The sequence below is a fragment of the Lepus europaeus genome, chromosome 20, assembly GCF_033115175.1.
Source record: "Lepus europaeus isolate LE1 chromosome 20, mLepTim1.pri, whole genome shotgun sequence".
Classification (NCBI taxonomy): domain Eukaryota; kingdom Metazoa; phylum Chordata; class Mammalia; order Lagomorpha; family Leporidae; genus Lepus; species Lepus europaeus.
In genome coordinates, this window is record NC_084846.1 from 5,906,671 (window position 1) to 5,922,871 (window position 16,201).

The following is a 16,201-nucleotide window of genomic DNA, read 5'->3' on the forward strand; positions in this document are numbered from 1 at the left end:
TGCTATGAACTCACGCCCTGCTGTGGAGCTGGGGTGCCGGGGCGAGGGCCCACGGTCCCCATGGCTTAGTGAAGAGGCTGCGTGGAGACCTCACAGCATCAATTCCGGGTGTGGCATTGTGGCACGACAGATGAAGCCGGCACCTGCAGTGCCGCCATTCCATATGGGAATCGGTTCGAGTCCCGGCTGCTCCACTTCTGATCCAGCTCCCTGCTAAGGCGCCTGGGAAAGCAGCAGAGGGTGACCCGAGTGGGAGACCTGGACCTGGCTTCAGACTGGCCTAGCCCCGGCTGCTCTGGCCATCTGGGGAGCGAATCCACAGACGATTCCTCCCTCCCCCCACCCCCCGCACCGCAACTCTGCCTTTCAAATAAATCTTCAAATAAATAAGCAGAAAAGCCAGCGGTGTCGCAAGTCACTGAGTTTGAGCAAGACAAGGATGGGTCGTTCAATTTGCCAGGTGTTTGGTCACTGATAAGCATTGTTTCCTTAGAGTACTCAGGAAGTGACTTTCTAAGAAAATGCGTTTTGGCCGGTGCCGTGGCTCACTAGGCTAATCCTCCACCTTGCGGCGCCGGCACACCAGGTTCTAGTCCCGGTCGGGGCGCCGGATTCTGTCCCGGTTGCCCCTCTTCCAGTCCAGCTCTCTGCTGTGGCCCGGGAAGGCAGTGGAGGATGGCCCAAGTGCTTGGGCCCTGCACCCCATGGGAGACCAGGAGAAGCACCTGGCTCCTGGCTTCGGATCCGCGCGGTGCGCCGGCCGCAGCGCGCTACCGCGGCGGCCATTGGAGGGTGAACCAACGGCAAAAGGAAGACCTTCCTCTCTGTCTCTCTCTCTCACTGTCCACTCTGCCTGTCAAAAAAAAAAAAAAAAAGAAAAAGAAAATGCGTTTCAAATAGGTGGATCTGCAAGATGACCCCTAGGGGGCAGTGTTGCCGTTGGAACGACCAAGTGTGCCCCCGTGGACCGTCGGTCGGCGGGACGGTTCTCACTGGGGGCAGAAACAGGAACACGGCCCCATGGAATCAGACTAAGTGTCTTTCCCTGCAGCCTGCTCTCTCTATTGAATGGTGCGAACATACAGAATTCTTTTTTTTTGTTTTGTTTTGACAGGCAGAGTGGATAGTGAGAGAGACAGAGAGACAGAGAGAGAAAGGTCTTCCTTTTGCCGTTGGTTCACCCTCCAATGGCCGCTGCGGCCAGCGCACCACGCTGATCCGAAGCCAGGAGCCAGGTGCTTCTCCTGGTCTCCCATGGGGTGCAGGGCCCAAGCACTTGGGTCATCCTCCACTGCACTCCGGGGCCACAGCAGAGAGCTGGCCTGGAAGAGGGGCAACCGGGACAGGGTCGGTGCCCCGACCGCAGAATTCTTGTTTTAGTATCTACACAAATCTTACACCGCTTCATTTAGTCATCAACCATTCTGCTGATGGATAATCCAAGCAGGTTTCTGACTGTTGCCCCTAAAAACTGAGCTGTAAAAGCCCCTGGACCAATATCCTGGGGGCGGGCACTGTGGTGCAGTGGGTAAAGCCGCTGCTTGGGATGCCCACATAGCACATGCGGGTGTCCGGTTCCAGGTCTAGCTACTCCATTTCTTTTTCTTTTTTCAGATTTATTTATTTACAGAAACAGAAACAGAGACAGAGAGCTTCCATCTGCTAGTTCACTCCCCCAGTGGCCATAATGGCCAGGGTGGGGTCAGGCCAAAGCCAGGAGCCAGGAGCCCAGAGCTTCATCCGGGTCTCCCATGAGCGTGTAGAGGCCCAAGCCTTTGAGCCATCTTCCGCTGCTTTCCCAGGTGTGTTATTAGCAGGGAGCTGGATTGGAAGAGGAGCAGCTGGGACTCCAATCAGCGCCCATATGGGAAGCCTGCCTCCTAGTCGGAGGCGTAACTCCACAACACCAGCTTTCAGCTACTCAACACCAGCTCCCAGCTACTCCGTTGCTGGTCCAGCTCCCTGCTAATGCAGCTGGGAAGGCAGTGGGTGGTGGCCCAAGTAGTTGGACCCCTGCCACCCACAAGGGAGACCCAGATGGAGTTCCTGGCTTTTTTTTTTTTTTTTTTTTTTTTGGACAGGCAGAGTTAGTGAGAGAGAAAGAGACAGAGAGAAAGGTCTTCCTTCTGTTGGTTCATCCCCCAAATGGTCGCTGCGGCCAGCGCACCGCGCTGATCCGATGGCAGGAGCCAGGTGCTAATCCTGGTCTCCCATGGGGTGCAGGGCCCAAGCACCTGGGCCATCCTCCACTGTACTCCCTGGCCACAGCAGAGAGCTGGCCTGGAAGAGGAGCAACCGGGACAGAACCGGCGCCCTGACCGGGACTAGAACCCAGGGTGCCGGCGCCACAGGCGGAGGATTAGCCTAGTGAGCCGCGCGCCGGCCGGTTCCTGGCTTTTGTGTGTCTCCGCCCCGAATGTTGTGGACATCTGAGGAATGAGTCAGCCGGTGGACGATGTCTGTCTTTCTCTGCCTTTCAAGTAGAATAAGAAATAAACAATGTCTGATCTCCCCGACACAAGTGTTTGGGTGTGTGTTGATTGATTGATTGATTGATTGATTTGAAAGTCAGAGTTACACAGAGAAGGAGAGGGGGAGAGAGAGAGAGAGAGAGAGAGAGAGAGAGAGAGAGAGAGGTCTTCCATCCGCTGATTCACTCCGCAAATGGCTGCAATGGCCGGAGCTGCACCGATCCGGAGCCAGGAGCCAGGAGCTTCCTCCCGGTCTCCCACACAGGTGCAGGGGCCCAAGGACTTGGACCATCTTCCGCTGCTTTCCCAGGCCATAGCAGAGAGCTGGATCGGAAGTGCAACAGCCAGGACTTGAACTGGTGCCCATATGGGATGCCGGCACTGCAGGCGGGAGCTTTTTTACCTGCTATGCCACAGCGCCGGCCCCCCACTTTTTTTTTTAAGATTCATTTATTTATTTATTTGAAAGGCAAAGCAACAGAGAAAGAGATCCTCCATCCTCTGGTTCACTTCACAAATGGCCAGGGCTGAGCCAGGCTGAAGCCAAGGGCCAGGAGCTCCATCCGGGTCTCCCACGTGGGTGCAGGGGCCCAAGCACTTGGAGCATCCTCCGCTGCCTTCCTAGGCCACAGCAGGAAGTGGATCAGAAGTGGAGCAGCCGGGACTCAAAGCTGCACTCACAGGGGACGCTGGCTCTGCCGGTGGCGGCTTAACCCTCTGCACCGTGACACTGGCCCCTGCCCTACTGTTCTGATGAGAGTGTGTTTTGCTGTTTGCTGGCCTGGGATGCTGTCCCGGAAGTGGGCGTGGTCTCGCATGCGGCTGCCAGTCTGCTCCCTGCCCCAGGATCCTGGTTCTGGTCTGGCAGCCTGAGTGAGGAGAGAGAAGCGTGTGGAGATGTTGGTATCCATGATGGCTGGAAGGAGAGAGAGAGAGGCGGTGTCTCCCTGCAGATGGCCCGAGGAACTCTGCCGTCTCCTTCCTAGCACTTAAAAAATAAAAAATCAGGGGTGTATTCCACCTGTTTGAAAATCCGACAGAGATGCAGAGATACTCCATCCTCTGGTTCACTCCTCAAATACCTGAAATGGCCAGGGCTGGGCCGGGCCACAGCCAGAAGCCTGGAACTCAGTGCAGGTCTCCCAGGTGCGTGGCAGGGATCCAAATACTTGAGCCATCACCTGCTGCCTCCCAAGGCAGCCGTTAGCAGGAAGCTGGAATCAAAAGTGGGGCCGGGGAGCGGGCGCCGTGGCTCACTTGGTTAATCCTCCACCTGTGGTGCCGGCATCCCATATGGGTGCCGGGTTCTAGTCCCGGTTGCTCCTCTTCCAGTCCAGCTCTCTGCTGTGGCCTGGGAAGGCAGTGGAGGATGGCCCAAGTGCTTGGGCCCTGCACCCGCATGGGAGAAGCACCTGGCTCCTGCCTTTTGATCGGCACAGCGCTGGCCGTGGCAGCCATTGGAGGGTGAACCAACAGAAGGAAGACCTTTCTCTCTGTCTCTCTCTCTCACTGTCCACTCTGCCTGTCAAAAAAAAAAAAAAAAAAGCTTTAAGCAAATTTTTTTGAAGTCTGATTGAGATCCAACAAACAGAATGTCTTTTATTTTTCAGATTTATTTATTTATTTAAAAGGCAGAGTGACAGACACAGAGCGAGGCGGGGGGTGGGGGTGGGGCTTCCACCTGCTGGTTTACTCCCCCCAATGGCCATAGCAGCCGGGGCTGGGCCAGTCTGTAGACAGGAACTCCATCTGGGTCTCCCAGGTAGGTGGAAGGGGCCCATGTACCTGGGCCCTCACCTGCTCTATTCCCAGGTGCATTAACAGGGAGCTGGATTGGAAGTGGAGCAGCCAGGACTCCAGTTGGTCCTCCGACTTGGGATGCTGGCATCCCAAACAGCAGCTTAGCTGGTGCCCCACAACTCGGGCCCTCTGCTGGATGGAAGCCCCACCTCCACCCCCGGGCGGCCGGCGCCCACCCACCTTACACCTCTCAGTGTCCTTGGCGCTCAGCGGAGCCGGAGTGGAGGAGGGGGCCTGGGTTCCAGTCCCCAGCTCTGCCACTCATCTCCCATGTGACACTGAATGGGCCACTTCTCCTTTCTGGGCTCGGCTCCCTGGGAACAGGGACGCTGGGCTCCGGGGACGTCTGATTCAGACCCCGGCCCCCAGGGACTCTTGAGTCAGTGCGGATGAGAACTGCCAGCACCGGCTGTTCACACCGGGGCTCTGCCACCTCCTGGGCCTGAACTTGAACTTGACAGTGTCTGAGCCGCTGAGAAGTGGATATGGTTCTGGCCATGTGCCTTGTAACTTTGGTATCATTATTATTATTGGAGAGGAAGAGACAGAGAATTGCCATGTGCTGGTTTCTTCCCCAAATGTCCCAGCAGCTGAAGCTGGCCTAGACCAAAGCTGGGAGCCGGGAGCTCCCAGGGTCTCCCCCGAGGGCGGCAGGGACTTAAGTGCTGCAGCCATCCCAGCTGCCTAACAGGTGCATTGGCAGGAAGCTGTCAGGAGCAGAGCCCGGGCTCAGACCCAGGCGCTCCGACGCGGGATGCAGGTTTCCCCAGCAGCCTTTTTTTTTTTTTTTTTTTTTTTTTTAAGATGTATTTATTTGCGAGGTAGATTTACAGAGAGAAGGAGAGACAGGTGTTCCGTCCTCTGGTTCACTCCCCCAAATAGAAGCAACGACCAGAGCTGGGCCGATCTGAAGCCAGGAGCCAGGAGCTTCTTCTGGGTCTCCCGCATGGGTGCAGGGGCCCAAGGACCTGGGCCATCTTCTACTGCTTTCCCAGACCATCAACAGGGAGCTGGATCGGAAGAGGAGCAGCTGGGACACAAACCAGCTCTTGTATGGGATGCCGGCACTGCAGGAGGAGACTTTACCTGCTACACCACGGTGCCTCCCCCCCCCCCCATGCAAAGTCTTAGCTGTTGCACCATACACCCCTCCTCGTGGGGGTGCGTTTTAAGCCTAGACCTGGTCCAGCCAGGTCATCGTAGACTGGAACAAGCTCAGGTTGGCTCAGATGGGTTTGCCAGACAGTAACAGCTGCGCAGACACCTTGTACCTAATGCAACACCGGGTAGGGAGTGGAAGGTGCCGATCTCCCCCGGGGAGTAACCACAGGCTACATTGTAGGCAGGTCACACAAAGAGGGGAAGGGGAGGAGGAGCCAGCAGGACAGGGGCCGCTCTCTCACTTCTGGAAACACAGCTGGCCGCTCACGCGAGACCCCGCCCTGCTCCTGCGGAAGTGGGGGCTGGGGGCGGGGCGCCTGCCAGGGAGCAGTTAGTGGGACCTGCCCTGCGCAGGGCTGACTGTTACTCAACTCGCTCTCAGAGGGGAACTGCGCTCCCCTGCAGCTGCCAGCACACAGCAGCTCACCCAGTTGCTTCTAGAAGTTTCCAACAGTCACGCTCTCACGGATGTACACAAACATTGGTCTGGTGCTGTGTGTGGTCAGCTTTTTTTTTTTTTTTTCCCTAAGGTGTATTTGTTTGTTTGAAATCCAGAGTATATGAGAGAGAGAGAGAGAGAGAGAGAGGGCGCTTTATTCATTTGGAGAGTGAACTAACAGAAGATTCTCTCTCTCTGCCTTTCAAATAAATTAAAAAATTATTTCAAAGAAAGGCACCCCTGCTCCTGGGTGCGCATCTTGTTTACCCAGAAACACGTCTGCACACGCCGGAAACTGATGTCCAAGGACATTCTTGCAGTGTTGTTTGAGGATTGCACAATCGTTGGAAGCCAGCCAGGTGACCTCCAGTGGTGGCTGGTGGCGGGGGAGTGGTCAGGTGCACCTTGGAGCGTCTGTAGGCAAAGATCTTGGCCGCTGTCCCAGGGGCCGGGATGGCAAGCGTCCCGGTGTAATAAGCAAACACAGGAAGGTGCCAAGGGCTGCTGGACGTGCCGTATATCCTGATTGTGGCGCTGGGCATGTGCCAGACCTATCAAACTGTACGCTTAAACTGTGTTGTTCTGGGACAGCCGTGGGAGTGCCGTGGGCGACGCCATCACTTGAGCCACCCACATCCCATAGCTGAGTGCCTGGGATCGAGTCCCACCTCTACTTCTGATTCAGCTTCCTGCAGCTACGCACCCTGGGAGTCACAGGTGATGGCTCAGGACTTGGGTCCCTGCCACCCAGGTGACCCAAATGAAGTTCCTGGTTCCTGGCTTCGGCCTGGCCCGGCCCCGGCTGATGGGGCCCCTTGGGGAGTGAACCAGCGGATGCAAGATCTCTCTCTCCCTCCCTCCCTCTCCCTCTGCCTCTCCCTGTCACTCTGCCTTCAGATAAAGAAACAAATAGATACTTTTCTTTAACATAGAGGTCTGGGGTGTTTGGTATAGCAGGTTAAGCCACTGTTTGCAACACTGGCATTCCATATGCTAGTGTTGGTTCAAATACTGGCTACACTGCTTCCAATCCAGTTTCCTGCTAATGTAGTCAGGTAAGCAATAGATAATGGCCCGAGTGGTTGGGTCCCTGACACCCACATGGGAAACCTGGTTGGCATTCCCAACTCTTGGCTTTTGCCCGACCATTCAGGGAGTGAACCAGTGCATGGAAGATCTGTGTGTGTGTGTGTGTGTCTCCTCTCTCTGTCACCCTACCTTTCAAATAATTGCATAAATCTTTACAAATAAATAAATAAAAAGGTAAGTTCGTTTTGGTCCAGGGACTGGGCCAGGCCTAAGCCAGGATCGGGGAAAGGAACTCCATCCGGGTCACCAGCATGGGGTGACAGGGGCCCAAGCACTTGAACCTTCATCTGCGGCCTCCCAGGGTAAACCATCAGCAAGAGCGGATTGGAAGCAGAGCCGGGATCGAACCAGGCGCTTGCAGGTGGACCCAAGTACACGAGCCATGCAGGTGGGATGCAGGTGTCCCAAGGTGTCCCAAGCACTGTGCCGACACCCACCCCCGTATGCTTGGTGTCCGGTCGGAGTCACATCCGTGTATGGGGCCAGTCTGTTACCCAGGGGGCTAAGAGATGGCGGTGGGGAGCCGGGACCGCAGACGACAGAACCCACACAACAGGACACACTCAGGGCTCAAGTGCAGCCAAGGCAACTCTTGGTTTATTGAACAGCAGCGACAGAAAAATGCTTTTTCCTGGACAAGCCTTTCCGTCCCTGGCCCCGACTCCTGCGAACCCAGCCTGGGGTAGAAGAGGAGACTGGCCACGGCACGACACGCTCCCCGGGACCCGTGTCCGCGCGTCATTCGAATACGTGAGCATTCACGCCACGAGGGCCACGTGGCAAACCGTGGCTCTCCCTCCCGGTCTGCAAAGGCACCAGGGGCCCAGGAGGGGGGCTGCGTGTGGGAGTGTGCAAGACGCACCCAGCACCCGGGCCCCGCAGCGGGCGGAGCACAGCCCTCCTGCGCGTTCACGCCTTGGCCCGCTTCGGCAGCCTGGTCTTGAAGAGAGACTTGCCCGAAGCCTCCATGTACGTGACGGTCATCTCTTTGGGGGTGATCTCCACGTACGCGAAGCCGCCCAGAGAGTTCTCGGCGCCGTAGTGGAAGCGGAGGTAGCCGTTGGGCACGCTGCGCTGGTGTTGCGTGGAGGGGTCCATGAAGTTCCCGGCCCCGCTCAGCACGTAGCCCACGCCGTTCTGGTCCTGGAGGTACTGAGGCCCGAGAGAAGTCAAGGTCAGCAGAGGCTGGCCGAGGACCTCAAGGTCAGCAGAGGCTGGCCGAGGACCTCAAGGTCAGGGCTGTCCCCGGCTACAGCAAAAAGCAGAGTGATTGGAGGTGGAGGCGGGATGGAGAGGGCTTCCATCCGCGGGCTCACTCCCCAAACGCCTGCAACAGCCAGGGCTGGACTGGCCCAAAGCCAGGAGCCAGGAGCTCCATCCGGGTCTCCCACGTGGCTGCAGGGACTCAAGCAATCGGGCCACCCTCTGCTGCTTTCCCAGGCGCGTTAGCAGGGAGCTGGAGTGGAAGTGGAGCAGCCGGGACTGGCAATGGAGGCGGCGGCTTAAGGCTCCTAGGGGGTCACTTTGAGCAAAAACCCCACCGGCCTCAGTTTCTCTCCCCTGGTAACTACTGTCACGGCTTTGAGGGCATGTTCCTGGTTTGAGGAACGCTATAGACATTCGAAAGGCCAGCCAGGTGGCGCATTGTGATGCAAGTAAAGGACCCCCCCCTCCCCGGGTCCCCCAGGCCCCTTACCTACCTGCAGGTTGTGGTCGTGGCCACACAGGTAGGCGGTGACGCCATACTTGACGAGCAGCGGCTGCAGCTTCTTGACCAAGCAGTGGGTGGGCCCGTGCTCCGCGATGGACCACACCGGGTAGTGGCCGGCCACCAGCACGTAGTCCTCCTTGGCGTCCGCCAGGTGCCGCTTGAGCCAGGCCAGCTGGGTGCGGGCCAGCTCTAGGTTCCGGGGCCTCTCAGGCTGCTGGCTGAGGAAGTCATTCGAGTTGCCACACAAGGTCACCGTGTCCAGCATGTAGATGGCCACGGACACGTTGGTGCGTGGGATCCGGAAGCGCAGCCGGTAGAAGGGGCTGGGGAAGTTCCTGTGGGGCGGGACAGAGGCGGTGGGTGCAGGCCTCACCCAGAGGACGCCAAGGTCGGCTCAGGCCAAAGGGGCCTCCTTTAAAACAAATTTTTTTTAAGGGGCTGGCACTCTGAGGCACCAGCATCCCATATGGACACCAGTTCAAGTCCTAGCTGCTCCACTTCCGATCCAGCTCTCTGCTGGGGCCTGGGAAAGTAGCAGAAGATGGCCCAAGTGCTTGGGCCCCTGCACCCGCATGGGAGACCCAGATGGAGCTCCTGGCTCCTGGCTTCGGATCAGCTCAGCTCCAGCCAGCAGATGGAAGCTCTCTCTGTGTGTGTCCCTCTCTCTCTCTCTCTCTCACTCTGCCTTTCAAATAAACAAGTAAATCTTAAAAAAAAAAAAAAAAAAGAGGGGGGATTTTTTTTTTTCCATCTGCTGGTTCACGCCCTAAATGCTTGCAACAGCCAGGCCAAAACCAGGAGCCAGGAGCTCCATCCGGGTCTCCCACATGGGTGGCGGGGGCCCGGGTACACGAGCCATCATGGCTGCCTCCCGGGGTGTGCGCGAGCAGGAATTGGGAATCGGAGGCAGAGCTGGGATTCGAACTCGGCAGCCCGAGTGTCTTAACCAACGCTGCAGCCATTGCCAGCACCCATCCACCCCCAGCCCACCCCCACCAAAGCATTTCCTTCCCCGCCTGTGTGTGGCAGCCGGGCGGAGCTCACCAGCGCTTGGAGACCTTGGAATAGGCGATCTGGGCCGAGACGTTGCCTATGTGGTCGTGGTTTCCGGCCAGCACGTACCAGGGCACGTTCTGGAGCGAACGGTCACTGAAAACGTCCTCGAAGGTCTCCTACGGCAGAGAGAAAGGCCGCCCCGGCGGGCCCCCAGCACAGTCAGGGGCTCCAGAGAGGCTGCTGGGGGCCCTGTCACTGGCTGGGTACAGGTGGCTCCTGTCCCTACCCACCCCACCCCACGCCGTCCGGGAGCCCACACCTGGAACCGCTTGTCGCTGACGCTCTGCACGCCACTGAAGTAGAAGTTGTCGCCCAGGGACAGGATGAAGTGGGCGCCCAGCATCTGCACGACTTTGCCGATTTGTTTGGCATTGGCCATCTCCCGGGCCGTGTGGAACGGGGCATTGGGGACGCCTCCCCAGTCGCCCACGGCCACAAAGCGCAGGGTCGGGGTGGCGCCCTCAGCCCAGGGCAGCAGCAGCGAGGTGTGCAGGACGAGCAGTAATGTCCACGTGTCCATCTGGGAGGGGAGAGACGAAGCTCTAGGACCCACGGTCAGTCTGGGCACCTGCAGGGAGCCTAGGAGGCTGGGGCAGCCGCTGGCTCCAGCGAGCGGCAGGCAGGGAGGCCCCGTGCACCCCGCCCGTGCCCCCAGCCCGCCGGGCACTCACCCTGGCGAGGCTCGGCCGGTCAGTGGAGCTCTGAGGGGCAGGCGGGCTGCTGGCGGAGCTGCCCGGTGGCTGAGCCTTTATCCTGCTGTGGGTGCGGAAGCGGTCACGGATGATGATGCGCCTTCTCCAGGGCTGGCCCCGAAGCCAGGGTCATGTGAGCCCTGGACTTCCCCAGCGCACGGCACGGGCTCCGGCGAGAGTCTAGTGCCGCTGGCTGGGAGGCGCCTCTGGGGCTGCCCGCCAGGCGTGGGCGTGGGCGTGGGAATGGGCCCACGCATCTCGCGTACCTGGGTGTGAATCTGTGTGTGTGCCTGTACATCTGTGTCAGTGGATCTGTGTGTGTGTCTGGCTATGTCCACCAGTGTGTGTGTGTGTACACGCGTATCTGTAAGTCACTGGAGTGTGTGTGTCTGCGTGTGTGTCATTGGGTGTGCCAGCACCTCAATGTGCACCTGTGTGTCCTGTGTCCATGTGTGTATCCATGTGTCAGTGTATCTGTGTGTATGTATCTGTGTCAGTGTGTCTTCTATGTATCCCTGTGTGTCTTGTGTTTGTGTATATCTGTGTGTCAGTGTGTGTGTGTATCCGTGTGTGTCTGTGTCTGTGTCTGTATCTGTGTGTCAGTGTGTGTGTCTTGTTTCTGTGCGTATCCGTGTGTGTCAGTGCGTATGTGTCCTGTGTCTCTGTGTCTGTCAGTGTCTGTGTGTCTTGTGTCAGTGTGTATCTGTGTGTGTCTGAATGTGTCCATGTGTATCCGTGTGCCTGTGTGTCTCCATGTGTCTATGTATATCTGTGTGTGTCTGTCACTATGTATCTATGTCTTATGTCAGTGTGTGTCCTGTGTTTGTGTATGTCAGTGTGTATCTGCATGCGTGTCAGTATGTCGGTGTGTGTCCTGTATCTGTGTCAGTGTGTATCCATGTGTCTATGTGTGTCAGTCTGTGTATGTCAGTGTGTATCTGGGTATCAGTGTGTATCCGTGTGTACTTGTGGGGGACACTGAATCCGGAGAGGCCTAGAGGAACTCTCTGAGTCTGCCTCAAATTTGAAAACCTGTCTTTAAGTTTCAATTCCCTGGCAACAAACACCCCAGCCCCAGGGCGCTTCTGCCTAAGGATCATTAAGGTGGTACAATAGGAGTCGGTAAGATCCTTTAGCATCACAACACCCCACCCCTTGCCCACATCCGCTCATCCACTGTGTACCTCAGCTATATATACACCTCCCTTTTACAATAAAGTGAGAACCGACTGGGCTCCGCACCACGCCGGATTGTCCCCCGGGGTTTGGGGAAGGCTGAGTGGCGGGTGGCCCCGGGGTTTGGGGAGGGCTGAGTGGCGGGTGGCGTACTTTCCCCTCCTCGGTCAAGGCAAGCTGCGGGCAGCCTGCCTAATTGTCCGGCGGTGGTGAGGAACAGTCACCGCATGTCCTGTGTCTGTGTCAGTGTGTATCCATGTGTCCTGTGTCTGTGTGTGCCATTGCATATCCATGTGTCATCCTGTAGGTGTGTGCCTCTGTGTGTCAGAGTGTCAGTGTCCCTGTGTGTCAGTGTGTATCTGTGTATTCACGTGTATCTATCCGTGTGTGTCTGTGTCTGTGTGTCAGTGTGTATCTGTGTATCCACGTGTATCTATCCGTGTGTGTCTGTGTCTGTGTGTCAGTGTGTATCTGTGTATCCACGTGTATCTATCCGTGTGTGTCTGTGTCCCTGTGTGTCAGTGTGTATCTGTGTATCCACGTGTATCTATCCGTGTGTGTCTGTGTCTGTGTGTCAGTGTGTATCTGTGTATCCACGTGTATCTATCCGTGTGTGTCTGTGTCTCTGTGTGTCAGTGTGTATCTGTGTATCCACGTGTATCTATCCGTGTGTGTCTGTGTCTCTGTGTGTCAGTGTGTATCTGTGTATCCACGTGTATCTATCCGTGTGTGTCTGTGTCCCTGTGTGTCAGTGTGTATCTGTGTATCCACGTGTATCTATCCGTGTGTGTCTGTGTCTGTGTGTCAGTGTGTATCTGTGTATCCACGTGTATCTATCCGTGTGTGTCTGTGTCTGTGTGTCAGTGTGTATCTGTGTATCCACGTGCATCTATCCGTGTGTGTCTGTGTCTCTGTGTGTCAGTGTGTATCTGTGTATCCACGTGTATCTATCCGTGTGTGTCTGTGTCTCTGTGTGTCAGTGTGTATCTGTGTATCCACGTGTATCTATCCGTGTGTGTCTGTGTCTCTGTGTGTCAGTGTGTATCTGTGTATCCACGTGTATCTATCCGTGTGTGTCTGTGTCTGTGCGTCAGTGTGTATCTGTGTATCCACGTGTATCTATTCGTGTGTGTCAGTGTCCATGTGTGTCAGTGTGTATCTGTGTATCCACGTGTATCTATTCGTGTGTGTCAGTGTCCATGTGTGTCAGTGTGTATCTGTGTATCCACGTGTATCTATTCGTGTGTGTCTGTGTCTGTGTGTCAGTGTGTATCTGTGTATCCACGTGTATCTATTCGTGTGTGTCAGTGTCCATGTGTGTCAGTGTGTATCTGTGTATCCACGTGTATCTATTCGTGTGTGTCTGTGTCTGTGTGTCAGTGTGTATCTGTGTATCCACGTGTATCTATTCGTGTGTGTCTGTGTCTGTGTGTCAGTGTGTATCTGTGTATCCACGTGCATCTATCCGTGTGTGTCTGTGTCTGTGTGTGTCAGTGCGTATCTGTGTATCCACGTGTATCTATCCGTGTGTGTCTGTGTCAGTGTGCATCCATGTGTGTCTCTGTGTGTCAGTGCGTATCTGTGGGTCTGTGTATCAGTGTGTATCCGTGTGTCCGTGTGTGTCAGTGTTTCCATGTCCTGTGTCTGTGTGTCAGTGTGTATCCATGTATCAGTATGTATCCGTATGTGTGTCTGTGTGTATCCGTGTGTGTATCCGTGTGTGTCTGTGTATCCATGGGTCTGTGTGTCAGTGTGTGTGTCAGTGTGTATCCATGTTTCAGTGTGTATCCGTGTGTGTCTGTGTATCCATGGGTCTGTGTGTCAGTGTGTGTGTGTCAGTGTGTATCCATGTTTCAGTGTGTATCCGTGTGTGTCTGTGTATCCATGGGTCTGTGTGTCAGTGTGTGTGTGTCAGTGTGTATCCATGTTTCAGTGTGTATCCGTGTGTCTATGTATCTGTGTATATCTGTGGGTCCGTGTATCAGTGTGTATCCCTGTGTCTGTATCATGTGTTTCTGTGTCTCTGTGTGTCAGTGTGCATCCGTGTGTGTCTCTGTGTGTCAGTGTGTATCCGTGTGTGTGTGTATCTGCGTGTCAGTGTATATCCGTGTGTCCGTGTGTGTCAGGGTCAGTGTGTATCTGTGTGTCTGTGTATCTGTGTGTGTGAATCTGTGTGTCAGTGTGTATCCATGTCCGTGTGTGTCAGTGTCAGTGTGTATCCATGTATCGGTGTGTATCCGTGTGTGTGTCTGTGTCTCTGTGTGTCAGTGTGTATCCGTGTGTGTCTCTGTGTCAGTGTGTATCCCTGTGTGTCTCTGTGTGTCAGTGTGTCTCTGTGTGTCAGTGTGTATCTCTGTGTCTGTGTATCCGTGTGTCTGTGTATCTCTGTGTGTCCGTGTGTCTCTGTGTGTCAGTGTCTCTGTGTGTCAGTGTGTATCTCTGTGTCTGTGTATCCGTGTGTGTCTCTGTGTGTCAGTGTGTCTCTGTGTGTCAGTGTGTGTCCGTGTGTCTCTGTGTGTCAGTGTGTCTCTGTGTGTCTCTGTGTGTCAGTGTGTATCTCTGTGTCTGTGTATCCGTGTGTGTCTCTGTGTGTCCGTGTGTCTCTGTGTGTCTCTGTGTGTCAGTGTGTGTCTGTGTCAGTTGTGTATTCGTGTGTGTGTGTCTCTGTGTGTCAGTGTGTATCCGTGTGTGTCTCTGTGTGTCTGTGTGTCAGTGTGTATCCCTGTGTGTCTCTGTGTGTCAGTGTGTCTCTGTGTGTCTCTGTGTGTCAGTGTGTATCTCTGTGTCTGTGTATCCGTGTGTGTCTCTGTGTGTCCGTGTGTCTCTGTGTGTCAGTGTGTGTCCGTGTGTCTCTGTGTGTCAGTGTGTATCCCTGTGTGTCTCTGTGTATCCGTGTGTGTCTCTGTGTATCCATGTGTGTCTCTGTGTGTCAGTGTGTGTCCGTGTGTCTCTGGGTGTCAGTGTGTATCCCTGTGTGTCTGCGTGGCGTCTGTACCCGCGGCACGCAGCTCTGCCTGCTTCATGGCCCCAGCAGCCTCTCACGTCCACACCCACGCTCTCTGCCCCGGCCTGGGTGTGTCTGTTTCCGGGGTGCAGCCCGGCCTAACCACCCGGGTCCCTGCTGTGCCCCTGGCAGCCCCGGTCCGTGGCCGGGCAGGAAGAGCCCGCCAGGCCCACGGGGCCAGGGCCGTGCGTGTGCGTGTGCGTGTGCGGTGCGAGGGGCCGGGCCGGCGTCCGCGCGTGGGACTCGGTGGGTCCCCAGCCTCCCGCCCCTCCCCCACGACCGGCAGCGGCCTCGCTTTTCCAGGAAGTCCTGCCCACCCCCCCACCCCCATCCCCCCGCAAGAGGAACCCCCGCGGGAGGCGGCGGGCCCGGCCTTGTGACCGCGGACTTCTGACCCTCACATTCCCAGCGCCCCTGCACCTGCGCCTCCTCCTTCGGGCTTGAGCGCGGGCGCCCAGCGCTGCCGTGGCTGCCCAGGGGTCTCCGTGCCCGGGCCCAGCGAGGGGCAGCGACTCACCCAGGGCGGCCCGGCGAGGGTGGCGGGTCGTGTCGGCGGCGGGGACCGGCAGGAAGGAGGAGGGTGGCGGTGCGGGCAGGCGGAGACCCCTCCCGGGGAGACGCGGCGGGCGCCCAGGGCCCGGCCGGCGGGGTTCACCTGCCGTCGGGCGCCCGCGCCGGGAGCGCGGCTGCAGCTCTGCCTGGAGCCTCCGGGGCTGTCCCGGGCTTTAAAGAGGTGGCAGGCGGCCCGCCCTGCCCGCAGGCCCCGGGCCAGCCCAGGTGAGAGCCGGCGTCTCCCCGCCCCCTCCCCCACCGCGCGGCACGCCCCTCCCCCCCACCGCGGGCTCAGTTTCCCCACCCGCAGAATGGGCGGAGGACCTGCAGAGGGCGGGCTGCAGGGTCAGAGGCCTCTGGCTGGCCTCGGGGAGCCCAACCTCACCTCTGTCCCCGCCACCCAGGTGCCCGCCGGGAGTCACCGCCTGCCTGTGGCACTTGGGGTGCGGTGGGGGTGTTCAGCCCCGGGGGTGGCCCAGGCGCCTCCTGGTCTTTAAAATGGGTCTGTGTGTGTGGGGGGGTAACGTCATTGCACTGTACCCCATAGAAATATGCAAGTGCTACATGTTATTCCAAAACATTTTTTAAATGATAAAAACAGAATTCCAAAGAATGTGAATAGATTTCCCCGACGCCTACCCCAGGACTTGGTCTTTGTTTTTTCTTAAGTTTTTTTTTTTTTGGGGGGGGAGGGGGGAAGAAGTCATTTTCTATTTATTTACTTATGTATTTATATTTAGTTATTTCATTTATTTTGAAAGCCAGAGACACAAGGGCCAGCTTTGTCCCGGTCTCCCACGCGGGTGCAGGGGCACAAGCACTCGGGCCATCTTCCACTGCTTTCCCAGGCCACAGCAGAGAGCTGGATCGGAAGTGGAGCAGCCGGGATTCGAACCGGCACCCCTATGGGATGTGGGCACCGCAGGCGGAGGCTTAGCCCCCTGTGCCACAGTGCCAGCTCCAAAGAGCTTATCTTTTCATTCCATTTCCAACGAGCTTTCTGTAGGACCGTGGTGCTGCCTACGGCGCAGGCACGCGACAGACAGGGCG

The 16,201-nt window shown here is 57.0% G+C and overlaps 1 protein-coding gene across 1 annotated transcript; it reads right to left on the reverse strand.

Annotated features, from left to right (window-relative positions):
• Window positions 1-7,530: 7,530 nt before the first annotated feature.
• ACP5 (acid phosphatase 5, tartrate resistant) lies at window positions 7,531-15,276 on the reverse strand. The gene is made up of 6 exons (XM_062178652.1): window positions 15,117-15,276; window positions 10,399-10,483; window positions 9,987-10,247; window positions 9,716-9,843; window positions 8,661-9,006; window positions 7,531-8,112 (listed from the first exon to the last, which is right to left on the reverse strand). The coding sequence occupies exons 3-6, from the start codon at window positions 10,245-10,247 to the stop codon at window positions 7,870-7,872; spliced, it is 978 nt and encodes a 325-aa protein (XP_062034636.1). The 5' UTR covers window positions 10,399-10,483; window positions 15,117-15,276; the 3' UTR covers window positions 7,531-7,869.
• Window positions 15,277-16,201: the final 925 nt, after the last annotated feature.

Bases quoted from the DNA above. Each gene is read 5' to 3' on its own strand.
- ACP5 (XM_062178652.1), bottom strand. From the start codon at position 10,247: ATGGACACGTGGACATTACTGCTCGTCCTGCACACCTCGCTGCTGCTG. The intron at 9,844-9,986 runs GTGTGGGCTCCC...TCTCTGCCGTAG, and splicing joins TCAGCGACAAGCGGTTCCAG to GAGACCTTCGAGGACGTTTT. The intron at 9,007-9,715 runs GTGAGCTCCGCC...CCCGCCCCACAG, and splicing joins TCCAAGGTCTCCAAGCGCTG to GAACTTCCCCAGCCCCTTCT.